This window comes from Leuciscus leuciscus (genome assembly GCF_965113295.1).
Source record: "Leuciscus leuciscus genome assembly, chromosome: 10".
NCBI lineage: Eukaryota > Metazoa > Chordata > Actinopteri > Cypriniformes > Leuciscidae > Leuciscus > Leuciscus leuciscus.
The window spans coordinates 43,205,004-43,232,511 of NC_138734.1; the positions used below are offsets into that span (position 1 = coordinate 43,205,004).

At 38.1% G+C, this 27,508-nt stretch overlaps 1 protein-coding gene and 1 long non-coding RNA gene across 2 annotated transcripts in view; both read left to right on the top strand.

Moving 5' to 3' along the window:
• Positions 1–27,508, top strand: part of LOC309507942 (xaa-Pro dipeptidase-like) — an 83,927-nt gene that overhangs the window by 49,915 nt on the left and 6,504 nt on the right. The window contains 4 exon segments of the mRNA XM_082182423.1: positions 22,657–22,725; positions 24,088–24,165; positions 26,099–26,247; positions 27,155–27,339. Of these exon segments, the coding sequence (XP_082038549.1) occupies positions 22,657–22,725; positions 24,088–24,165; positions 26,099–26,247; positions 27,155–27,339 (481 nt within the window).
• Positions 5,173–11,347, top strand: LOC309507946. The gene is made up of 3 exons (XR_014209303.1): positions 5,173–5,284; positions 5,386–10,278; positions 11,033–11,347. It is a non-coding gene; the product is annotated as an uncharacterized lncRNA (long non-coding RNA).

Genomic DNA, 27,508 nt, shown 5'->3' on the forward strand with positions numbered 1-27,508 from the left:
CAGTGTTTGACTGCTATTTGTGGGGTTTTTTATGTTACGGTGACAAAATTTCCAAATTTTGTCAGGAGGGCAAAATCAAAATCAATCTATAGTTATTGATATTTCATTTACATGTTAATTTGCATCTGCTCCGGTTTGTTTGTGATTACTAACATCCATCAGTGAGCACATTTGGGGAAATATTGATCTATTCACGTTTACTTCATATTTCTTTAGACAGAATCACATTAAAAAAAAAATATATACATATACATACACACACACACACACACACACACACACACACACACACACACAGGGTCACATTTTAGTTAAGGGTCCAATTCCCGCTATTAACTAACTATTAACTATTGTTTAACTAAACTCCTAATGACTGCTTTATTAATAGTTAGTAAGGTCGTTGTTAAGTTTAGGTATTGAGTGATTAAGGGATGTGGAATATGGGGTTCCACTTTATTTCGATAGTCCGCTTTAGACATTCTACTAACTATAAGTAACTTTGCGGCTACATGTTAACTAACTCTCATTAGAGTAGTAGTAGAGTGTTAGGTTATAGTTAGGTGTTAGGGTTCAGGTTAGTAGATTAAGTTGACTTGGAGTTGCCAAGTTACTTATAGTCAGTAGAATATCTGTTGAGGAGCATCAAAATAAAGAATTAGCAGATATTAAGTAATGTCTACTAATACTCTAATCACAGTTAGTTGACATGTAGTTGCAAAGATACTATAGTTAGTAGATTGTCTACAGTGGACTATCGAAATAGTATTACTGAATATGGTCTTGCAGAATAAGGCATTAATATGTGCTTTATAAGCACTAATAAACAGCCAATATCCTAGTAATATGCATGCTGATAAGCAACTAGTTAGTTTCACTTCCAAAATGTTAATTCTGTTTAAAAATACAACCTATAATATTCGACAGGCAATTTTCGGTCCATTTTATTTCGCTTCCACAAATTCAACAGAAAATTCAACATTTGACATCCGGGAATGGCAGGAATATCAGTAGATTGCCGATTGATGATCTCCATAGAGCAATGGGTGAGAGAGTCATTCATTCATAAAAACTGATTTACAGAAATGGAGCAAGCGGTCAGTATTAGTGATGATTATCAGGGCCAGTAGTAGTTATGGAAAAGCTGATAAAGACACAAAAGCTGTGTTTACATTGAAGTCTTCACTCTTACTTTTGTACATGTAAGTTTTGCATAGCTTTCTCTATCGTGACCGAGATCATGTTATTCCCCGATGCTGATGTACAGATAAAACATTAAATCTGAGGCACTAGACATATATTTCTCTCGGTTGTTTAGTTTTCCTAACTTTATATTGGAAGCTGCTGCAGAATATATATATATAACATGACTTAAATTACACTTTTCTCATATATCCAGGTTTTCCAAGTATCCTGGTTCTTCACGGACAAAAACAGTGGTTGATTTGAGTGAATTAAATTAAGAAATATCTTGATTTTCTTTAGTTGTTTTGTCTTTTCAATCAGTCTAAGTCATCTTGAGGCTCCTTTGAAAGTTTGAAAGGTCTCAGACTGTCAAGACAAAAGAAAATGAACTCTGTTGTCTGTTGTGCCATCATGTTGCTCCAAACCCATAAGACCAAATGACTGACAATGTTCAATTCAAATATGGCGTGTCAAAACACGTCGGACCCGGTTGGACGTCAGTGATGTCGAATATCATCAAACTAGCCGTGACGTGTCTTGCCATATCTGAGCACCGTTGATGATCCGTAGTTTCTCCTTTTGTCTTGCACAGAAGAACGGAAGTGAAGAAATGTTTACTTATTCTTCATTTTGATTCTGTAATGAGATGATTTTACACAGCAACCGTTCTAATGTTGTTCTAGTGGTTTTGCAGGTGGTGGTACAGATGCTGCATTTGTATTCGGTCACGGCGCGCTAAAGTTGGAGAAACGTGAGCGTTAGGAACAGAAACTAGAAGACTAGCTTTCTCCGATTTATGATTCATGCTTCCTCTCTATAGCCGCAGGCTGACGAATGTCTCTCTTAACTTCATGTGTTGTTCTGAAGTTTGCCTTTGTTCCCCGAGGACTGTTTTTTTGTTCCTTGTGTCCTGCGGACATTTTCAAGAGCAAATAATGAACGTGGTAAAAATGAAACTCAAACTTAGCCTTGTCCCCGGGCAGCGGATGATGAAGATATTCAAAGGTGAGAGGAATGAAGTGGAGGCTTTCTTCACGCCGAGGCGATGGTGTGTTTGCTGTGTCATGAGGTTTGAAACCATGAAGAACTGAAAGTTTACAGATGACAGCGGGTCAAAGTTCACGCAGATTTGCAGTCGGTGTGGCGAAACAGAGGTTTCAAACACTTAGCATTGGTTGAAGGATCATGGGATTCTCAGCAGCAAAATATGTTTCTTTAAGAGAGGGCAACCATAAATCTGTTAGTTTCTTATTCATTTATAAACATTTAATCATATGTTTATCTTTCTTCAGTGTGTAATGTTGCTGTTTGAGCATGAAAATCTCTGCAAAGCTCCAGTTATTCTCTATATTAGTGTCTCTGAACTCCCTGAAACGCCTCCATTGTAGTCTTGAGTTTCTTCCGGGAACGAACACGTCACAATATTCCTCATTTAAATAATTAATGCACAGAATAAAGGGGCGGGCCTGGTTGAGTTAGTTAGTAGTGTGTTAAACTGGTGGTTATGGAAAGGGGCGGGACATTTCCCAAACACGCTCGAAGCACTCGACCAATCACAACACACTGCTCCAGCCGACCAATCAGAGCACAGTGTGCTTTTCAGAAGGAGGGGCTTCATAGAGACAGGAAGTAAACAGAGCGTTACTGACAGACTGGGAAGAGAGGAGCCGCAACAATGGAGAATATGAGGAAAATAAGTAATTTTCCATTGCTTTTGCTTTGATATAATAACACTTGTTGGATTTGTAGATCAGATTTGGCACAGGATGAAGTACTTACAAAGTAGGGATGAAATTCAGATGAAGATTAATCTATAAATCACCTCTGTCAACCTCTCAGGCTAATAGAAGACTTTTAGTTAATACAGTTCGGGTATCAGACAAGACTTGCAGTTCTGAATGCCCGACAGTACTTCCGATGGGATCTTGTAAAGAGTCTGGAGATCCGATCTAACATGGTGAAGCATCCCCTCACATTTCATGCGTAAAATGTAAAAAATCTACTTTCGTTTTGCCATATTTTAAATGCGATTTTCATTTGGTTTGACATGTTTTGTAGTTCTTCATCTCCCTTTAATCCAGGGTGTTTGAAATATTTGGGATTATGAGATTTAATTTGTGTCGTGAGACTCGAGACATCGTTTTTCATCTCTCCTGGAAAATAACAGGATTAAGAATGAGCTCAGCCGCTGTGATCACGAGGAGCGCGAGAGTATTTAGCCCAAAACTGTGAATATTTCTGGTATGGATGCGTGTTTTGGAGAGGTGGAAGTTACCCAGCATGCACTGTGCCGTGTTCAGCGGGGTCTGACCGCAGGATTGGTCCCTCGGAGAGCAATTAGTCCAACTAAAGTATCTGTGGGCCGAGAAAGTTGAGAGACGTCAAACCTTTGGCTTTAACCCATTGTCAGCTAAGCGCTTGTTAGCTCCGTATGACAGCGGTCCACTTTCACGCTCGCTCTTTCCATTACCTGCCGTTGCACAAGCAAAGTAAATTCTTCTCACTCTATTTCCTTCACTTGGCCTTCGATGAGTTCGATCCTCCCTGTTTGTGAGGACTTTGTTAAGGAAGAACTGTCTCTTTGAGAGAAACTAGGGAATTTGGAATAAGAGTTTATGAATTATTTATGGGTGACCACATTTGCATGCACATTATCCTCACATTAAAGGGATAGTTTACCCAAACGTTAAGATTCTGTCATTTGCTCACCTTTTTTGTTCTTCCCTCCTGTATGAGTTTCTGGGGAACATAAAAGAAAAGTGTTGAAAGGTGCTGTATGTCACTTTTTTGACTGTTCTAAAGCATAAAAATAGCATATGTTTGAAATATTTTGTTTTTGATATTGAAAGTCCTCCTGTAGTCAATCATTTGATCCCTTAAAACTCATCTTTGATCACCAAAATGACATATTTAAACCTTTTTTTCCTTGAAAGAAATTCTTCATTCCTTAAAATAGCATGAATGTAACTCAACACCCTTGCCTCATTTAGTATGCGTGGTTCTATGAATATGCAAATGAGCCCCGCCTCCACTCACTCACAGCAGCTCAGAGTAGAGGTCAACACGGAGCACCCGATGACCCAGGATCCGACCCGGGACCCGTACGGGTTCGGTCTATATTTTAAATGGTCCCAATCTATTACTTCTGGTCCCGGGTCTGTTTAACATTGTGTCTAATACCCGAGTCGATCGGACTCAGTGAGTGTTAAGGCCCATAACCAAATCATTTAATTTTTAAGGGTATAGATTGAATACGCCTTCATTGATTCCAGTATTGGAAGCACTTAAACAACCAGCAAAAAAAAAATTAAAAATGGTTCACATTCACCAAAGATATTTATAAAAATGCATATTAATGGAAAGAAAAGAAAGAGTGAACAGGTAGAGCAGCTGAGGAATCAGAAACAGCCCGACTGCACCTGTTCTCATGAGCAGATCTTATGTAACTCCCGATGGTGAAAAGAAACCGCCTCTGCTTCCCTCGCTGAACTTACTAATCAAAACGTGAACTGGAAGATAAGTCCAACACCTGGTACTGATAAAGAGATGAAAATACAGAACATTAAGGCTACGTTTACATGTGGACGGCTATTTTCATAAATGGACATTTCACCCTCTCCGTTTTCAAAAATAACATCGTGCACACCTGTCAGCTTTCAGAAAAGTGTTGGTTTACACGAACCTGTGTATATTTGCCGTCAAGAGCATGCCAAACCTGTAGGTGGCAGTGTAACGAGAAGAGCAAGCCCACGTTAGCCAATCAGAATCCCGAAAATAGCCATAGCAATTTCTCTTTTGAACAAAGATGGTGTCAGGATCATCATTCGTATGGACTGACCAGGAGGTAGAGCTCCTGTTAAATGTAACTTTAGATTACTTTTGACTTTTGACGCAGGTGCAAGTTCTGTCACATATACAGTGACGTCGCCTAAAACTCAGTTTACGTGCAAACGAAGTTTTCCAAAATCATGTACGTGTAAATGGGGCCTATGTCTATAATCAAAGCTGGATCGTTCCAGCAAAGAGCCATCACTATATATCATCATTATATACTGTGTGTGTGTGTGTGTGTGTGTGTGTGTGTGTGTGTGTGTGTGTGTGTGTGTGTGTGTGTGTGTGTGTGTGTGTGTGTGTGTGTGTGTGTGTGTGTGTGTGTGTGTGTGTGTGTGTGTGTGTGTGTGTGTGTGTGTGTGTGTGTGTGAGTGATGCATTTTTTTCATTTATATTTTTGATCAATTTGTAATTATGATTATAGTCTTATTTAAACTGTCATTAATTGAACATGGCAAAAAGGCATTATTTTATGCGTTTTGACAGACTGAAACACATACAAATAGTTACAAATCTTCATACATTTTGGAATGTTAAATTGTCTCCATAACAGGTATTTTATGGTAACATTAGTTAGTGCACGTTAAATTAAAGGTATACATGTTTTTGTTGGTTATTACAGTCAGTTGAATGCATTTGTTTTGGAATATAACCAAATTCCAATATTAATCAGTTTTCATGTGTATGCAAATGTGTTCACTGTCATAATTCTTCATTTTTAGGGTCTTGCCTTTTGTGGCAAGGTTTCGTTTCATGTAATCCGGTTCGAATGCGTCTTGGATGTTGTCAGGTACTTCATCTGAGGCTTTTTTAAGTTTAGAAACTGAAACAAAGAGCCACTCGTTTTATTGTCAGATGCGTCTGTGCCTCTTTATCTTCCTCGTCTCAGCATCTCTGAAGGTTTCACTCCTCTTTTGGGTTTGATTTCATGGGAGTTCTCTAAATTAAGTAAAAGTGTCACATGTTCCTGATTTATTTTGTTCTTCCTCTGTTCATCTAATGATTTCTGCCTTTAAGATGGAGATGAAGACGTTGTAAACATCTTTCCGAGGCAAAGCGTCCTGCTCTCTGACAGGGATTCTCTGATATTTTGTAAAGCGATACGGCTGTTGTTATGGTTACAATTTATAAATAGGCAGCACAGGTGACAGGGGAACTGAGAATACGGGATGAAAGACGCCGTTGAAATCTATCCCACAATTCCCTGCTCCTCTCTGAGTGAATTCTCCAAGTTTGCCTTTATTAAATGCGAAGGCATGACCTTATTGTCTGAATTAATAACGTGTATTAGTCAAGACCGGCCGCCCCTCGTGTATCAGCACGACCGTGACTCTTAATTGATTTAATTAAATCCGCACAAGAATAATCACGCACAGATGTGTGGGTTTGCGTTATAAATATGCTAAAGATGAAGTTTGCTGTTATTTGTGTTCTGGTTTTTCTCGCTGCGGTGGCGTTTGTCCCTGATGATCCCTTGGTACTCATTGTTCTGCAATCTCTTTCTCTCTCTCTCTCTCTCTCTCTCTCTCTCTCTCGCTCTCTCTCTCTCTCTCTCTCTCTCTCTCTCTCTCTCTCTCTCTCTCTCTCCCTCTCTCTCTCTCCCTCCCTCTCCCTCTCCCTCTCCCTCTCTCTCTCTCCCTCGTTTCTCTCCAACCCTCGCGAAGACTCCAGATACTGCTGCAATTAGCATCAGTTTGAAGATTTCATTACGACTCTCTTGCGATGGCCACTGGCTGTGTCTTCAAAGCGCCTGATATGAGCTGCATCACAGAGGGAAGATAACGGGCCACGGCTGTATATGTAGTGTGATATAAGAGGGGCTGATGGGAAAGTCGAGCTGCGCAAATGATGACTGTGAATATATTCACAGGGCAGAAAAAGACAGAAGTCATCATTTGCGCTGCTCTATTTTCCCATCATCCTGAACGTCTTCAGCTGTCCCGAAAGTTATTATGCTGCCAAAAAGAGAACTTTATGGGTCCCTCTTAGAAAAAGGTTCAATTGGGTTCTATTCTTCTTCTTGATTCCATTTTTTTAAAAGTGCTCTAAGTAACTTTTTTACCTTAACTGAACAGCTTCGGAGTCATTGAAATGGTTATATTACTTATTTCGGGTTGAATGGTGGTCGTTTCGCACCCCCCTGGTGCCCGTGAGCGGAAAATACGCACTTGCAACTTTGAGCCGGCGGGCCGCCGGCCGCTGCGTCAGGAAGTCTCGCGTGATATCAGGTCTCGCGATGTGAACAATTGCTTTACGGCCAAAAGAAATCTGCTAAAATGCTGTCATTATTGCGCATCCTCACGCTGTTCGAACCCGAATGAAGAAGACGTTTTAAAGAATGTCCCATCTGCTTTGATGTCGTTGATCTATAGCCTCTGGTGTCTGAGAATCGCCAATGAGTTTTTACAACAGTGTTGTCAAATATCTATTCCGAAGCTGTGGGGGGAGCTCTAGAGAGAAACCTGCGAGCAAAAAGCGAGAATACAGCGAAGAAATCCCGAAACTACTGAGCCCTGCTTTAAAGAACCTTTTATGTCAAAAAGGTTCTATATAAGGAGAAATGTCTTGTTTAATGGGTTATTTCAAATGTTATAGTGATAAAGTATGTTTACGAGCTGTTTAATAAAAAAAAGTAATTTAAATAATTAATTTAAAGGGTTCCGTCAGGCGCTTCATATGTAGAACCTTAAAGGGTTCCATCAGGTGCTTCATATGTAGAACCTTAAAGGAGTTCTGTCATCTTATCATTTAATGGATTTAGTTTAAGGTTCTACATATGAAGTGCCTGATGGAACCCTTTAAGGTTCTACATATGAATTGCATGACGGAACCCTTTAAGGTTCTACGTATGAAGCGCCTGACGGAACCCTTTAAGGTTCTACATATGAATTGCATGACGGAACCCTTTAAGGTTCTACGTATGAAGCGTCTAACGAAACCCTTTAAGGTTCTGCGTATGAAGCGCCTGACGGAACCCTTTAAGGTTCTACGTATGAAGCACCTGACCGGAACCCTTTAAGCTTCTACATATGAAGTGCCTGATGGAACCCTTTAAGGTTCTACATATGAATTGCATGACGGAACCCTTTAAGGTTCTACGTATGAAACGTCTAACGAAACCCTTTAAGGTTCTACGTATGAAGCACCTGACGGAACCCTTTAAGGTTCTACGTATGAAACGTCTAACGAAACCCTTTAAGGTTCTACGTATGAAGCACCTGACGGAACCCTTTAAGGTTCTACATATGAAGTGCCTGATGGAACTCTTTAAGGTTCTAGATATGAATTGCATGACAGAACCCTTTAAGGTTCTACGTATGAAGCGTCTAATGAAACCCTTTAAGGTTCTGCGTATAAAAACGCCTGATGGAACCCTTTAAGGTTCTACATATGAAGTGCCTGATGGAACCCTATGAAGCGCCTGAAGGAACCCTTTAAGGTTCTATGTATGAAGCACCTGACAGAACCCTTTAAGGTTCTACATATGAAGCGCCTGAAGGAACCCTTTAAAGTTCTACGTATGAAGCGCCTAACGAAACCCTTTACGGTTCTACGTATAAAAACGCCTAACGAAACCCTTTAAGGTTCTGCGTATAAAAACGCCTGACGGAACCCTTTATGGTTCTACGTATAAAAACGCCTAACGAAACCCTTTAAGGTTCTGCGTATAAAAACGCCTGATGGAACCCTTTAAGGTTCTACATATGAAGTGCCTGATGGAACCCCTTTATGGTTCTACATATGAAGTGCCTGACAGAACCCTTTAAGGTTCTACGTATAAAAACGCCTGACGGAACCCTTTAAGGTTCTACATATGAAGCGCCTGACGGAACCCTTTATGGTTCTACATACTATATGAAGCACGTGATGGAACCCTTTATGAACATGAATTAACAATGATAAACGATTCTAAAACGTTTTAATCCTTGAATTAATCTTTGTTCATTTTAATTTCAGCATTTACTAATACATTATTAAAAAATAGTTAACATTATTTAATGGACCATAAATTAACAGCTATATTTTTATTAACTGACATTAACAAAGAAGAATAAACACCAAAACATGTGTTGATCATTGTTGGTTAATTTTAGTAAATGCATTAACTAACTAAATTAATGGGACCTTATTGTTATAGTAAACAATATATATATATTTTTAAATTATATTATTAAAAATTTCATGTTTCACTCAGTATTTGCACTATTTTGCAGTGCACGGTTTCAACATGATCCTCTGTGTCTTTCCTGCTTGATACCGAGTCAGTTTCCTCTTATTCTCGTGTCGGGGTCCCTGATGGAATCTCACACAGAACCAGATGAATTTTTTATTTCAAAACTCTTTTAACTTTCAGGCTCGCTGTAATGTGGAAATGTGTGACTTTTAGGAAGCGTTATGCCCTGATGTGCTTTTGATATGAGTCTGTGATTGCAGACAGTTTTCATTGTGAGATATTAAACTTTCTGGGTTAGATGAAACTGTGGAATAAATAAAATTGCTTTACCCAGAATCCCCTCTGTATTTTTAGTATCACTGATGTTTTGCAATGAAGGTTTGCGACAGCCATCGAAAAGAAAATAGATTCAATTAGCATTAGCTAATAGCATGTTTAACCTACAGTAGGTGAGTACTTATTTATTTATTTATGAATCTCTTATGTATTTATCAATTAAATAACATAGTTATATCGCAATAAGAGACTTTGTTTCTTTAGAACAACATGCACTGATGAATCGTTTGATTTCATAATGACTTCAAGACTCCATAGTTTGAGAGAAAAAAAAAATCCCTTTGCATTCGAGTAAATTCATTCTCACCTCAAATGCTTCTAAAAATACTCAGATGATGTGAGACTTCCCAGCCTCAAATCTATTCCTCTCTGAAACTGAGTGCATGCTGCATTCATTTTCAATGTTTTTTTCTGATGAAAGACGAGAGAGAGCGAGAGAGAGAGAGAGAGAGAGAGAGAGAGAGAGAAATATCTGTCCCCACATGAGATTCCCTCCCACTTGATTTCTGTCCTTCATGCATTGGGCCACAGATAAAACTCTTCTCGCTGAGAGATGCCCCTCCAATTGCATCCAGCAGTTTTATAATTAGATTTATTATATAACTTTTATAATAGGATTGCTTATGCATGAGTTTCACTTTTTATGTAAGCCGAATAAAGTGCCCCAAAATTTTGGCTGAAAGTTTCGACCAGAACATGATCAGATCGACATCTCCTCAATACCTGATTATAAAGCGCTCTGATGTCGGTGCGATGTCACTCATACCCCTTTTCCACCAAGGCAGAACTGGTGCTGGTTCGGAGCCAGAGCCTAGTTTCAAATCGGTTCTTTGTTTTTCCACCGCCAAAGCACCAGCTCCGAACCAGTAAAACTGGTTCTTAAGTAGCACCAAATCATTGCAGGGTCTAGAACGGAGCCAAGAAAGAACCGCTTGCGTCAGAGGCTGGGGGCGGGGTTACCGTGGCCAACAAGACTGAAGAGAAACTTGTGACCGCCATTTTTAAATAGCAGCTAGTCGAGCTAATAGCAGCTCGATTATAATATCCGTCTATGTAAGTTACGGCGAGCTGCACGAACGCGTTGGATTCGCCGTGTTTGGATGCCGATTTATTTTCGCAAACCCATGAGCATCCATAGTAACGCAACGTCTATTATTGTTGATGCCTTGTTCGAGATGCATCGGAGCAGCGTGGACCGATCAGAGCTGCGGGAGTGTTTGGAGATCATACGACTCCTTGTGCTTTTTGATCGCTTTGATTTCATGTGCTGATCGTTCTGCGAGAAGCCGATGCATCTCGAACAAGTCTGGTGTGTTTGTGTTTGGCGCTGCCGTACTAGCGTTGCTGGGCAACGTGATACGTATGCAGTGACGTAAGATATAGCTCTGTTGTGGCTCTCTGGCCGGTGGAAACGCAAACCGGTTCTTAGTAAGCTCGTCAGTCGAACCAACTCCGAACTGGCAATAGCTCTAGCTCTGAACCAGCACCCGGTTCTTGTTGGTGGAAAAGGGGTATCAGAGCTGCTGCTCTTCAGGAGAAACCAGACTTGTTCATGAGCCTTTAAAGGTGCAGTGTGTGTGATTTTTAGCGACATCTAGTGGAGAGGTTGCGAACTGCACCCAACAGAAGTTACGGTGGCCGACAGGAAGTGATGTCGTCGTCTGAGACAGCAGAGAGTAGCCAGTTAAACAATGAACTTTCTTTACAAAGATAAATTAAGAAATTAGGTTTGCTTAATTATTCAGTAAAGCGATATGTTATTGTGAATATTATTGTCACCTGTTCATCATTGTGTCAGTGTTTTATCCACTGACTTTAGTGAGGAAACGTGTTTGTCCGCTCAGGGCCACCGTAGAAACATGTCGATGTAACCCGCGGTGTGTGTAGAGAGAAACGGCTCATTCTAAGCTAATAAAAACAGAACGGTTCATTGAGTAAGGTCTTTATACACGACTGCAAACATAGTTATGTTTATGATATGGCATTTGTCCACAGATCCTCCTAAATATTACACAATGCACCTTTAGATATCTCTGAACTGAGGCATGTCATCCACACATCTGGCTTGTGCTGTTGTGATGCTCTTGTCGAGCTGTTGTACTCGAGTCAGAGGTTCAAAATCATCAAGATAACAAACCAGAACTCTTCGTTTTTCGAGACTAAGGTGATGTGCAACCCCTGTTTTGACACTTAAAGTCATCGTGGTGTAAAAATGGTCCATGTTTATCTTCTAAATTTGTATTCCTGATTTTATTACGAACGATGCATCAGTGCATGTCAAGTTATCAGGGTTTCTTTGCCTCAATGTCTGCCCAAACTTGACAAAAGGCTTCAGTCGACTTCAGACGGTGCATGGAGCAAAGCAACTCAACAGCAATGTAAAATCACATGCACATGGCCAGTTAGCATGTTAGATGCTAAAACCGCTAACATCAACACACAACTTGCAAACATACACAACATCTGTAGTCACTAAAGAATTGAGTCTCTGTTCGACCAGTAGCGTCTCAAAGTTGATGAACACATTGTGGCTTTTCCCAGCTGTGGTTTACTCCAAACTCAATGATTACAATCTTTCTCCTTTGGTTTTATAACCATCAACAACACCAACTTGGGTAGAAGCAGCACATCCACTTTTCAAACAACGCATGCTGATAATCACACACACACACACACACACACACACACACACACACACACACACACACATACACACACACCTGTGATGTGCGGTTTCAATGGCTAACTTAGTTTGTTAAAGTGGCCGACGCTGGTCATGTGTGTGATACTGGCCAATAGTGAGCCTCCGTTCTGACGTACAACCCAGAAGCGCTGCGCTGTTACACTACGTGAACTCACTCAGAGGAACACAGAAGAACATGAAGAGTTGAATAAAGTCATTATTTTGTTTGTTTTTTGCGCACAAAAAGTATTCTCGTCGCTTGATAAACTTAAGGTTGAGCCACTGTAGTCACTTGGACTATTTTAACGATGTCTTTACTAACTTTCTGGGCCGGCAAGTTTCAGTAACAGAGAAGCCTATGAAGGAGTGAGACAGCTCTCAGATTTAATAAAAAATATCTTGATTTGTGTTCTGAAGATTAACGAAGGTCTTACGGGGTTGAACAACATGAGGGAGAGTAATTACTGACAGAACTTACATTTTTAGGTAAACTAACCCTTTAACCCTAGGTTATAGTTGTTCTAAACCCCGCTTTTAACCCATGGTAAAGAATATTTGCGTGTGAAACGATGCGTGTTACAATGTTACAACTTCGCAACCGACAGCCAATCGCGTGGCTCATATTCGCATGATTTGGACAGTCACAGAAACACGGCGTGTTGTATATAAACAGCCGTTGTAACGTTTGAGGGAACAAATGTCAAATGATGACACAAAGCACGACAATTGGGGTGAAGAACAGATTTCAATCTTACCTTTATAGTCTATTCAGTATAACTGTAACAGTACAGTCAGCGATATATAATAAAACAGTCATCCAATCAATGACACTGACGCTGCAAATATGCAAATAAGACCCAAGGCTTAGGAATGTACAGTGTGGATTAATTGATAACCCTGGGTAAATATGAGCAGTTTGAAACATGAACATAAAACAGGAACATTTCTGTTTACCCCGGGTTAAGTATGACCCAGGGTTAAATGGCCCTTTAATCTTTAATTTTTCATAGATTATTGGTCCAGTAAGTATTTGGTCATCATTGTTTTGGGCTGATATGTACTTTCTCAAATCTTGCCAATATTTAACACAGTCATTTAATGTAGGTTAATGCTGATTTAATAAGGACACAATAATAATGGCAAATAATGAAGAAGTGTTAGTATTAGCTGTGGAGCGGCGTTATGATGAGCGTTAGAGATGACCTCCTGTGATCATATTTACTGAGGCTTCAGGCTAATGCGGCTTCTGAGATTCTCATTTCTCTGAGTGTGTGTGTGTGTGTGCACAGATCTCATCGATCAGGGATTCAGTCACATTAATGATGCCTGCTGGTGCTTCTCGGCCAGTCTCTGTGAGCGTCAACAGGGGAAACAAAACCAGAGATTCGCTTGAGTTTCGGTTCTAAAGCTTCAGCCGTAGCTCTGCAGAGTTAGCACTAATGAGGGAATTCAGGACACACACACACACACACACACACACACTCATATACAGGCTTTAAATTACACAGTAGTTTGTCATGATATTGTTAAAATTATGTGCAAACTTATTTCTACCTTCTCAAATATAGAAAATATGATACAAACAAATAATTTGGTAATAAAATACCTAATTATTTATATATATATATATATATATATATATATATATATATATATACTGTATATATGTATGTGGGTGTATGTGTATTATCATTATCATTTATACGTTTAATTATTTATAATTAATCTTATTTGTAATTTATAATTAAATTTACCATTAAAAAATGTTTAAATCCCAGAAACAAAATACTGGATAAACTTCCATAATTTGACACATCTGTGACTGAAACAGAACAGTGTTATTATTTTATTATTTACAGTATATACTACTAGCTTTTATTATATATTTTCACTTTACTTTTTTAATAACTAATAATGCTTTTGTTATTTTGATATGATAAAGTTATATAAAGCTATGTATTGATCTATATATAGCTTTAATTCATTTTTATTTTCAAGTTTTAGTTTTTGGTAACATTTTAAAACAAGGTTTTTAACTTTAGCAACAATGGAAAATTACTTCTGAACCATTTATTAATCTTAGTTCATGTTCATTTCAAAATGTACTAAAACATTATTCAAATCATAAGTTGTATCTTTTAATATTATTCAGTGGACCTGAACATGAACTAACATTAAACAGTTGTATTTTATTAAACAACATTTACAAAGATTAATAAATATAGTAAATGAGTGAGTGCATTAACTAATGAAACATTATTGCAAAATGTTACTGAAGTTAAACGTTTATCAGTTAGTTAGTTTTTTATGTTTTATTTCAGCCTTATTTCAATTACCGAAAACAATAATGAATAACAATACATTTTAATAGTTTTAGTTAACAATAACAACAGTGATTGTGAATTGATGCAGGATGGGACTTTTATGGAAAAGGGTAAAGATTAAATTATGATTGTGAATGTAAAAAAATATATATTTTTCAATTTTGCGATTTAAATTTGGTTGCTAGGTAACAAGAAGCAGGAAATGTTCAAAGTAAACTATTTTAAATTTAGAACAGAAAAGACGACTTGTTGAATGACGTTCCATTTCGTGTGACATCACTAATCCCTCCTACTTTTAAGCCCCTCCCCTTCAACCACATGACTCACTCTGGATCCAATCAGTTCCTGCGCTGCTTTTTTCACGTTAAATATCTTGTTTCATTCAGAAAGACATTACAAGTAAAATGTGATTGTGAAAAATGTTTCATCTTGACTTTTAAAGTCAGACTGCGTTTCCGTACGTATTTCCGAGTGCATCATCAGGTTATTCTTAGACGGCACCTTGGCTCCGTTTTCAATCGTTATTCCAATTAATTCGTCCACGTGTCATCTTAGACGCTAGCGCCAGTGTGTTCAATAACCTCTCGTTAAATCTCCATCCCTCATTTACTTTAATTGCAGTTTGTGTGAACATAAAGACGTCTTGTTAAAATGGCCTTTAAAGCACATATTTAAGGGTGATTTAAGTTCCTGTGAAACGAAGACGTGCCCCGGAGCCGCTAATTACAGCGTGAGCCCCACTGTATTTACTGAGAGAGAGAGAGAGAGAGAGAGAGAGAATTTAAATACACCTTTATTATAACAATTTAATCAAATTAATCACACTTCATCCAACAATTTTTTTTTTAAACATGTATATTTAAAAAGTCAACGCCAATTCATTTCTCTCACATAAAGTACACAATACCTCATTAACACACCAGATTTCTACAAACTTTGGTAAACAGTCCACCAACTTATAGTAGGCAAACTCTACTTTTAGTCTAGCTGCCACAAGCCCCAAAAACATAGGAACCACACTTACTGCATCCTGCCCTAGAAGCTTATTTTTCCTTGTTTTCCAGATTACTAATTTTGCAGTGCCTGAACAGAGAGAGAGAGAGAGAGAGAGAGTGAGTGAGAGAGAGAGAGAGAGAGACAGAGTGAGAGAGAGAGAATGAGAGTGAGAGAGAGAGAGAGGATGAGAGAGAGAGAGCGAGAGAGAGGGATGAGAGTGAGTGAGTGAGTGAGTGAGAGAGAGAGAGAGAGAGGGATGAGAGAGTGAGAGCAAGAGAGAGAGAGAGGGATGAGAGTGAGTGAGAGAGAGAGAGGATGAGAGTGAGAGTGAGAGAGAGAGAGAGAGAGAGAGAGAGAGAGAGAGAGAGAGAGGGATGAGAGAGAGAGAGAGGGATGAGAGAGAGAGGATGAGAGTGAGAGAGAGAGAGAGAGAGTGAGAGAGAGAGGATGAGAGTGAGAGAGAGAGAGAGAGAGAGAGAGAGAGGATGATGAATTTGAAAGAGAAGACTCAGATTTATTTGATCAAAAATACAGTAAAAATTTAGACATTAGAATTTAATATTAGTGTTTTCTATGTGAATATATAGTAAAGTGTAATTTATTCCTGTGATCAAAGCTGAATTTTCAGCATCATTACTCCAGTCTTCAGTGTCACATGATCCTTCACAAATCACTCTAATATGATGATTTGCTGCTCAAGAAACATTTATGATTATTATCAGTGTTGAAAACGGTTCATATTTTTCCGAATTCTTTGATGAATAGAAAGTTCAAAAGAACCGCATTTATTTGAAATCGAATCTTTTGTAACATTATAAGTGTCTTTACACTGTCGCTTTTAATCAGTTTAATGCGTCCTTGATGAGTAAAAGTTTGGAGTTTGATTGACAGGTGTGTGCATGACACAGAAACACTGTTTTGCTTTAATTATCCTGTGGAGATTTAGTTGCATAATCAGCTGAAACGTTTGGGTTTATCTCTGAATCCCTTCAGCAGAAACTAAGACTGACCGGGGAGAAATCCAGATGAAATTTGAGTGAAGGACAGCACGGCTTGTCCTAAAGATGCAAATCCGGGCGATAACAAACAGCTGTCCCGGGTTACCGATGGGAAATGTCACTCTAACCGGCCACAAACACGGCATTTGATTAGGATTTACTGAACTGAGATTAGATTATCCGGCCTGATCCTCTGCACCATCTGCCTCGTTCCCGGCATTTGGTTTCATTTTTAAGCACATGTACGTCTTAGTGTGATGAAGACGAGCGCTTGCCCTTGGTGTGGGTGCCGACGGCAATGCATCATGGGATTGAGTGACGGTGTTTGTCATTGAGCCTTTTGTTTGTAGCTATAGACTAAAGCATTATATATTTTACACCCAGTTATCATATGAGAAGATATGGAGCATGCAACTCTGTTTTTAAAGTGTAAACTCAGCATGCATCGCCATTCAGCTTCATCGATTCAGTCTTAAACACGTCTCTGGGGAAGAAGATCATGCAAGTTTAGAAGCACATGAGGGATTTACGAGCATTTCTGTGAAATACGGATGCAATATTAATTTCTGGGTCAGCAAAAGGAGTCGTTACACATGTTCAGGCTGAATGTATTATGCATCGTCACACCTGTGTTTGACTTCTGTTGTGTGTTCTTAGAGCACGTTTATTAAACCTGGGCGGAACCGTCCCGATGTTGAGGAGCGCACAGGACCGCGTGTGAAAGCGTCTGTGTGATTGTTCATTTAAGAGGAGACACAGATGGTGAGACTGTGTAATGCGACGACTCTGTGTGTGTGTGTGTGTGTGTGGGGGGGGGGGTGTGGGGGGGGTAATCCACCTTCCCCGAAACACCAGAGCATGATGGGATAGCAGTCCTCATGGTGCGTCGACATTACTCGATGCTGATGATGGGGCAAAAACATTACAAATAAGGCTAATAAATTAAACTTAAATTGTTTTAAAATAAGAACACTTACTAAAAAATAATTTAATCATATAAATGTCAAATGAAAAAATATATAAAAAATAAAATCCTAATATGTAAAGTTAAAATAATTTTAAAATAACATTCAAAATAAAACACTTGCTGAAATTTAAAAATCTTAAAAATGTCAATGTAAAATGGGTCTTTTCATTATATATAAGTAGTTATAATTATAGTAGTAATTTGTTATATAAATGTAAAACGTAATATTCATAAAATAATTATTAAATCATAAATATGTAAAGTTAAATAAATAATTGTAATAATCAAAATAAAGCACTTACTAAAAATGTATTAAAATTCAAAAATGTAACACTTAAAATATTAAAAATGTCCAAATAAAATGGGTCTTTTTTCATTATACAAGTAGGCCTAGTTATAATTACAGTAAGTAATTTGTTTACCTGTTAAAATAAAAACAATCAAAATAAAACACTTACTAAAAACACATTTCATAAATATTTAAATAAATAAAAAATAAAAACACTTACTAAAATTATTTAAATCATATAAATGTAAATATATATATTCATAAAATAATGAAATCATAAATATGTAAAGTTAAAATAAATAATTGCAAAATAAAAAGTCAAAATAAAGCACTTACTAAAAATGTATTAAATCTCAAAAATGTCACAATTGAAATCTTAAAAATGTCCAAATAAAATGGGTCTTTTCTCATTATATATAAGTAGTTATAATTACAGTAAGTAATTTTGACCATTAACCGTCATCAGAGAACCAGGAACATTTGAATTTGTGGTTAAATTATTGCAATATTAAATTAAAAACTCATGGGTAGGGAAAAAAATCCTCTAAAAAAAAAACATTTAATATAAATCTTAATGGAGCGAGGGAATGGACCATTTAATTTGTGTGATTCGTATTCATAAATTCATTTTTAATTTATTTATGCATATGAATCACAAACTAAATGGTCCATTCCCTTGTTCCATTAAGATTAATACAAAATGTTTTAAGCTCTAATTATTTTTTACTCATTTACAATTCCTAATTCATATAATTAATGATATGTATGGATTATTCAATTTAATTTGATGGAATTTTACTATAAAATTGAAATTCGTAAATCTTAAAAAAAAGGTTTAAATAAGTTTGTGAATCCATGCTTTAAAAAGAAAGAATATCTCTGCTCCAAACGCTAGTGAGATGCCTAATAAATAAGACGGTAAAATTCCTAAATTGACGTTTTTACACACTATTGTTGTGTCCATGTTGCATGTTTTCAGTGCAGCTCTGGGATTGAAAGCAGCGTGTGTGAATGTCAGAGAGCAGTCGAGGTGATCCCACATGTGAGTCTCTCGTAAGTCTTTGATTCGCAGAGAGCTGGACTTGGACCGAGATCAGTGTGTTTGAGTCTGGCGTGATATTCCCGATCCCTCTGCAGAAGAGGAGTCTGGGATGCCGGAGGAATGGAAGCGGTTCAAAGAAAAGCACAAGCCCACTCAGACTCTCTCCTCTGGGCGAGCGAGGTTATTCTGAGACGCTGTGTGTGTGTGTGTGTGTGTGTGTGTGTGTGTGTGTGTGTACTTGTACAACTATCTTTGTGAGGACCAGTTTGAGTGTTAGACCATTGGAGTGAGGACAGAGAGAGTAAAGTGAGGACATTTTGGCCGGTCCTCAGTTTCTGAGAGCCTTTAAAGGCCTGTTTGAGGGTCAAAGTTGTTAATGAGCATATACAACAGTTTCACAATTCACTCAATAATCAGTGCTTGAAGCCGCAACAATTCACTACACACAACCCACACAAATCCAAGTCCAATGAGTTTGAAGAAAAAATATATAAATCATGAGAGAACAGTCGATGAGGTCAGGATGTGTGTGATGTGTGTGAAGGTGTGTGACGGGAGCAGCTGCAGCGCCTCCTACCACACCGGCAGATCCGTGCTCTCCAAAGCTTCAGTTTCAGGCCTAGTGGCTCGCCATCCGTACACAGAACCTGGCCTGTACAAAACAGGACCGAGCAATAAGTAACAGCTTCCAATCATCACAACTATATCACCATAATCATAATACCATAATGTCATCATATTATCTTAGTCACAATTTCATCATATTTCATCATCATGTACATGATTCAGTTTAAATACTGCATATAGCAATATAAATAATTTAACAAACAACAAGAGTTACTCTTATAAATAGACAATATTATCAGTAATAGTTTCAAAATACATTTCAGGATGAAATAATGGTTGACCAATGATTCAACATCAATATCAAGATTTAAATCCAATTAATTATTAGTGCATTGTTCAGATAAACTCAATACAAATAGGCATAATATATATAGTCTGATTCAGTGCAATGAAACAAGTACAGCCAGCGCCAGCGCCGGCTAACAGGTCCATATACAATACACTAGAATGCTAACATTAGCGCCGTATGATACAAACAATGACACTCACCAGTTCCCGTATCATTAAGTCACTCAAACAGCACAGTCTCTACAATGGTAGAGGCATCTAAAAAAGGTTGGCAGGCATAATAATCAAACCGGCAGTTTAAAGAATTAAATGTTTATAGGGTTAGGGTTGATATAAACAATAAAGCAGTCGTGATTTGCAATATAATGTACATTGATATAACATTAGGGCTGGGAATCGATTAAAAAAAATTAACTAATTAATTGCACAATTTGCTGTAATTAATTGCAATTAATTGCATTTCCCCCAAGCTTGTAATCATCAATATTTAAACTTAGAATCACCTAATTAAATTAAACAACACAGGAAAAAAAGGGACAGAAAATAGCCCTATATTAAAATAATATTAAATATCAATATATTATTCCTTTTCAATAATCAATCAACATTATCAATTTAACAGATTTTTTTTTTTTTTTTTTTTTTTTTTTTTTTTACTAATTATTAGTCCTACAAAGCTATTATTACCAGAGCATGTGATCAGAGCAGGTCATTTTACCATTGTTGCCCAGCATGACTATACCAGCTCAGCAAACAGAAGTCTACTACTGAGAAATTTCACGTCATTTGAGCGGACTTTGCTTTTCCAGTGTGTGATCGGTACATGACTGGAGCGTTTCGGCCGTTAACGACAGAGCAGAACATTAAGCTGAGAGCGCAGCGCGCCGACACACACACACACACACACACACACACACACACACGGAACGGAGAGTGCGGCGGCGCACACACGGAGCGGAAAAGACCCGCTCATGAAAGCTGCGCGAGAATGAAGCCTGATCGCCGAACACGGAGGGGCGGGACGGCATATTTTCGGCCTTTTCAATCGCAGCCGCAACAGGAAATCATTAAAACGAGGCAAAAAAACAAAAGTGCTGCATTAATTGCGTTTTTTTGTTTTTTTACGCGTTAAACATCTCTAATTAATCGCAAAGATTAACGCGTTAATTCCCCCAGCCCTATATAACATTAATATAACATACATTGATATAACATACATTGCCCTACGTGAGTATACTCCATGTATGAGAACCAATTTGGATGTTCTTACATATCCAACTTTATACAGTATAAAGATAATATAGTTACATTTGCAATGAAAAAAAGATTTTTGAGGACAGCTTGATAGTTTATTTTTCATGATTCTGTGATGAACAGAAAGTTCAAAAGAACAGCATTTATCAAATAGAACCTTTTCTAACATTATAAATGTCTTTACTGCCACTTTTGATCAGTTTAATGCATCCTTGATGAATGAAAGTATATACCGGTATAAAATTATTTTTTTTACTGAACAATAGTGTAATATTCTGTCGTATGAAAAGAGCTTGAATGGAGGAAATGTAGTTGTTTGTTTCCTGAATGCTGGTTACAATTATCCCTCAATTAAAAGTACTTTCCGTATCAAATCTCCAGTTAGATGTGATTTAATCTAGCATAACCGGATCATACAATCTATATTAAACACACCGAGAGATCAAACCCTGAAGCAAGCGTTTCCCCGATCACTGACTTCATTTCCTCATAATGCGAACGAAACCAAGTGATATTTTCATGTCCGTCGGAAAGAATGGTCTGAAATCAGGCAAATGAAGAGTCACATGACCTTCCCGACATTAACTCGTGCGTATGAGACATGATCTGATATTAATTACAGCTCCATCAATTATTATTTGCTCAGTTCTGGCCAAAACTGGCTTCATGTGCAATATTCATACTTCTGTGTCCTCTGGTAGTATTATACAATATAATTGATTTTATGTTACCTGTGTGTTTAACCCCAAGCTAGAAACACCTTTAAACTCCGGGTTTAGCAACACTTCATACTGACGAAAGTTGAAAAAGGGTTTTAGAAACATTGTAACGTTGAGTGGTGACGCCACTTACTGTGTGATACAATGTAACGCTTGAATGTTTGAAGTCACTAAATATTAATGAGATTGGTTGTCATTGAATATTAATGAGCATTGTTGACTGAATATTAATGAGCTTTGTTGACACTGAATATTAATGAGCTTTGTTGACACTGAATATTAATGAGATTGGTTGACACTGAATATTAATGAGCTTTGTTGACACTGAATATTAATGAGCATTGTTGACTGAATATTAATGAGCTTTGTTGACACTGAATATTAATGAGATTGGTTGACACTGAATATTAATGAGCTTTGTTGACACTGAATATTAATGAGCTTTGTTGACATTGAATATTAATTAGCATAGTTGACATTGAATATTGATCTGATCTTTATGGCTCCTTTAATGTGCATCTGTGTGATTTTCACTTGTGTTATCTTGTTTCACTTCTGTCTGCTTTATATCAGTGTGTGTCTCTGTTTTGTTGATGTGGAGATATGAAGTTATGAAGTTATCACTCAAGGTTTTCTCAGGCTGATGGTGTTTTAGGCTCTTCATGCTGTATTTTACAGTTTAAGCTCAGGTCACAGTCTATGGTCACACTGGAGAAATGAGAACAAGGGATTTCTGATGTTTTGGATTTTGTGTTTCTTTGTATTTTGTTCATTGAATTCGAAATAAGAATTGGGGAATTAATGTCATGAAAATAATCTTACAATGCAAAAAGATTTATTAAACTTAAGAATATGCATTTTCTCTGTGCAAAATGTAATTTCTTCTTTTCTTTCTCTTGGTTTTGTTTCATGATTGATTGATGTGTGTGAACTGTGTGTGTTTCAGTCTGTTCCAGCATTACTGTTACTCTCGCGGAGGAATGCGTCACACCTCGTACACCTGCATCTGTGGAAGGTACAGCACTATTACTGTGTGTGTGTGTGTGTGTGTGTGTGTGTGTGTGTGTGTGTGTGTGTGTGTGTGTGTGTGTGTGTGTGTGTGTGTGTGTGTGTGTGTGTGTGTGTGACACCTCGTACACCTGCATCTGTGGAAGGTACAGCACTATTACTGTGTGTGTGTGTGTGTGTGTGTGTGTGTGTGTGTGTGTGTGTGACACCTCGTACACCTGCATCTGTGGAAGGTACAGCACTATTACTGATGTTCTGTGTGTGTGTGTGTGTGTGTGTGTGTGTGTGTGTGTGTGTGTGTGACACCTCGTACACCTGCATCTGTGGAAGGTACAGCACTATTACTGTGTGTGTGTGTGTGTGTGTGTGTGTGTGTGTGTGTGTGTGTGTGTGTGTGTGTGTGTGTGTGTGTGTGTGTGTGTGTGACACCTCGTACACCTGCATCTGTGGAAGGTACAGCACTATTACTGTGTGTGTGTGTGTGTGTGTGTGTGTGTGTGTGTGTGTGTGTGTGTGTGTGTGTGTGTGACACCTCGTACACCTGCATCTGTGGAAGGTACAGCACTATTACTGATGTTCTGTGTGTGTGTGTGTGTGTGTGTGTGTGTGTGTGTGTGTGTGTGTGACACCTCGTACACCTGCATCTGTGGAAGGTACAGCACTATTACTGTGTGTGTGTGTGTGTGTGTGTGTGTGTGTGTGTGTGTGTGTGTGTGTGTGTGTGTGTGTGTGTGTGTGTGTGACACCTCGTACACCTGCATCTGTGGAAGGTACAGCACTGTTACTGATGTGTGTGTGTGTGTGTGTGTGTGTGTGTGTGTGTGTGTGTGTGTGTGTGTGTGTCCTGTTACTGAGAGACTCTCAGTATCTGATATTGTGTCCTCAGAGCAAGAGATGTGTCTGAGTTAAATCACAGCAAACATCTGGACTGATAATAAACTTCAGACATGAAGTTTCGGATTCAATCTTAAATGCACAGTTCACCTAAATGTACTATAGCACTTCTATAACATGTAGTGCACGTGACATTATTTTCCAAGTCTTTTAAAATCATATGATTTATTTCAAATTTACTTAAATTTCAAGTTTTGTGACACAATTGTTGTTTTGGGGGTGAAGTGTAATTTAATACTTAAAGGGACAATTTTCAAATCAAAATAAGTATTAATGTGAACTCTCATGAACATAGAAGCATTGAAAAAACGTTTACCCATAATGCATCTGTCACTGACCAACTGACTGAACATCCTCAACTGTTAAAGATATAATGATAGATGATGTTCATTAGTGTGTAGTGGATATGGTCAATAATTCTAGTCATTTATTTGAGTTATTTTGTTTGCATGTGAACATGTTATCACTCCAACAGTGGGAATAACTCATCCGTCCTGCATTACGGACACGCCGGCGCTCCCAATGACAAAACCATCCAGGATGGAGACATGTGGTGAGTTTATGAGCCGCTTTTCACATGCATTTCTTTAATAATCATGTTCAGTGTCAGTTGTCTTGTTGGTTCATGCTGGTGTACAGTCTGTGCAGTGATGAATATTTCCAGTAATATTCAGGTTTATGGTCTGGTTATGAGCAGTTGCACACTGACCCCTGGTGGACACGACTTACAAACACACTTCCACTTTCTGCAAGCACATCTTTGAGATATGATTTGAACATCACGATGGTTGAATTATTTAAAGTAGAAGCTGATTTAATACAATCAGATTATGTTTATGTCCGGCATCATCTGTCTTTAAATCACTGTTGAAAACTAAAACAAGTCTGTGGAAGTACTTGCATCAAAATTCTGTATCCATAAACAAAAATGCATTTAAAGTAGGGCTGGGAATCGATTAAAAAAAATAACTAATTAATTGCACAATTTGATGTAATTAATTGCAATTAATTGCATTTCCTCCAAGCTTGTAATCATCAATAATTAAACTTAGAATCACCGGAAAAAAAGGAACAGAAAATAGCCCTATATTAAAATAATATTAAACATCAATATATCAATGTATTATTCTTTTTCAATAATCAATCAACATAATCAAATTAAGATTTTTTTTTCAAATTTTTTCTTTTACTAATTATAAAAATAAACTATAGTCCTAAAAAAGCTATTATTACCAGAGAGCATGTGATCAGAGCAGGTAATTTTAAAGGAATAGTTCACCCAAAAATAAAAATTCCTCAAGAATTTTCAAGTTGTTCCAAACCTGTATGACTTTCTTTATTCTGCTGAACACAAAAGAAGATATTTTGAAGAAAGTCGGTAACCAAACGACTGATGGAGCCCATTGACTTCCATAGTAGGAAAAAAAAATACTATGGAAGTCAATGGGGACCAGCAACTGTTTAATTACCAACCTTCTTTAAAATATCTTCTTTTGTGTTTAGCAGAAGAAAGGAAATCATACAGGTTGACAGAATTTTCATTTTTGGGTGAACTATCCCTTTAACATTGTTGCCAAGCAATACTATACCAGCTCAGCAAACAGAAGTCTACAGAGAAAGTTCACCTTATTTGAGCGGACTTTGCTTTTCCAGTGCGTGATCGGTACATGATTGGAGCGTTTGGGCCGTGAACGACAGAGCAGAACATGCAGCGCAAACACGGAGTCGAACATTGAGCAGAGAGCGCAGCGCGCCGACGCCTATGGCCGACACACACACGCACGCGCACACGCACACGCACGCACACACACACGCACGCACACGCACGCACACACACACACACACACACACACACACACGGAACGGAGAGTGCGGCCGCGCACACGGAGGGGAAAAGACCCGCTCTCATGAAAGCTGCGCGAGAATGAAACCCGATCCCCATATTTTCGGCATTTCAATAGCAGCCGCAACAGGAAATCATTAAAACGAGGCAAAAAAAAAGTGCTGCGTTAAATGCGTTATTTTTTTTTAACGCGTTAAACATCTCAAATTAATCGCAAAGATTAACGCGTTAATTCCCCCAGCCCTAATTTAAAGTGATGCGTAGATGTGCAGAATTTAGTGAAATTCAGAAATGTTCTATGTAATTTATTGCATTAATATCCTGTACATTGAAAAACATACATTATATGTATGTTAAATGGTTATTGAAATATACAGTATAATAAAAAATTAGGAAATGTCCATAAGCTTTATGTGATGTTTGGTGATACTTACTGTTCATTGTAAAATGTCAAAATAATAATAATAATAATAAACCAGGGCTACTCAGTATTTGATGATGTCATCAAACCAAACTATATAATTAAAACAAGTCATAGAAGTGGTTTTAGATGTGGTCCAGGCTGGTGCGAAGGGAAAGATTAATCTGAAAACTGATTTATCATATAAAGATGAAGCTAAACTCTGTGGTTGTGTCCTGGCAGTCTGTTTGACATGGGCGGCGAGTATTACTGCTACTCCTCCGACATCACCTGCTCTTTCCCGGCCAACGGCAAGTTCAGCGCGGACCAGAGAGCCGTTTATGAAGCCGTGCTGAAGTCCTCCAGAGCCGTGATGGACGCCATCAAACCTGGTACACACTCTGAGACTCACAATACTACATATCAGGAGCAAAACTCAGTCTTTTACTGACCAAATCTATGACTCTCAGCAGAAAGTCTGATCTACACTAACAGTCGAAGGTTTGGGCTCAGTCAGATTTTTGAAAGAGTCTCTTCTGCTCACCAGCTGCGTTTATTTGATCAAAAATACAGTAAAATTGTGAAAAATTATTACAAATTAAATCAGATGTTTTCTATGTGAATATATAGTAAAGTGTAATTTATTCCTGTGATCAAAGCTGAATTTTCAGCATCATTACTCCAGTCTTCAGTGTCACATGATCCTTCACAAATCATTCTAATATGATGATTTGATGCTCAAGAAACATTTATGATTATTATCAATGTTGAAAACATTCAAAATCTTAATTTCTTGTGGAAACAAGGTAATTTTCAGGATTCTTTGATGAATAGAGTTTAAAAAAACAGCATTTATTTGAAATACAATCTTTTGTAACATTATAAATATATTTACAGTCACTTTTGATCAATGTAGTGCATCTTTGTAGAATAAAATTATTAATTTCGTAATTTCCAAACTTTTGAATGGTAGTGTATATTGAGATTTGAGTTTTGTTATTTAAGAATGCACTTCCTAAAAAGTCAAATAGACACTGTGTGTTTGGTTTAAAGTCGAAGAGAGCTGTAAAATGACCTTTGACCTCTCCTTTACCTCTAATCCTCCCTTGTCTGGCTTATTCTTCTCTGAGTAATGCCTGAGCTGTGTATTTTGAGCACTTCTTGTGTAGTTTTTGCCTCTTCACGATGACTCGCTTGCTTTAGTCCTCATTTGTAAGTCGCTCTGGACAAAGGCGTCTAATAAAGGACTAAATGTAAATGTACTGAGGGTCTCAGCGATGCGTCTGATGTCCCGCTCAGGTGTGAAGTGGACCGACATGCATCGTCTGGCGGACCGGGTTCACCTGGAGGAGCTGCTGAAGATGGGGATCCTGCGTGGGACGGTGGAGGAGATGCTGAAGGTTCATCTGGGCTCCATCTTCATGCCTCACGGACTGGGACACTTACTGGGCATCGACGTGCATGATGTGGGGGGGTATCCAGAGGTCAGTTCTGAGCTTTCACTGATACAACACGTTCACACACTTTTTTACTCTATTTCTTCCCTGTATAATGTATAATCTGGTGCTTAACGGTGAGTGATAAGACAAAAATCACAAATAATATGTGTAATTTTGAGATTGGAAATTGTTATAAGATCAGTAATTATGTGTT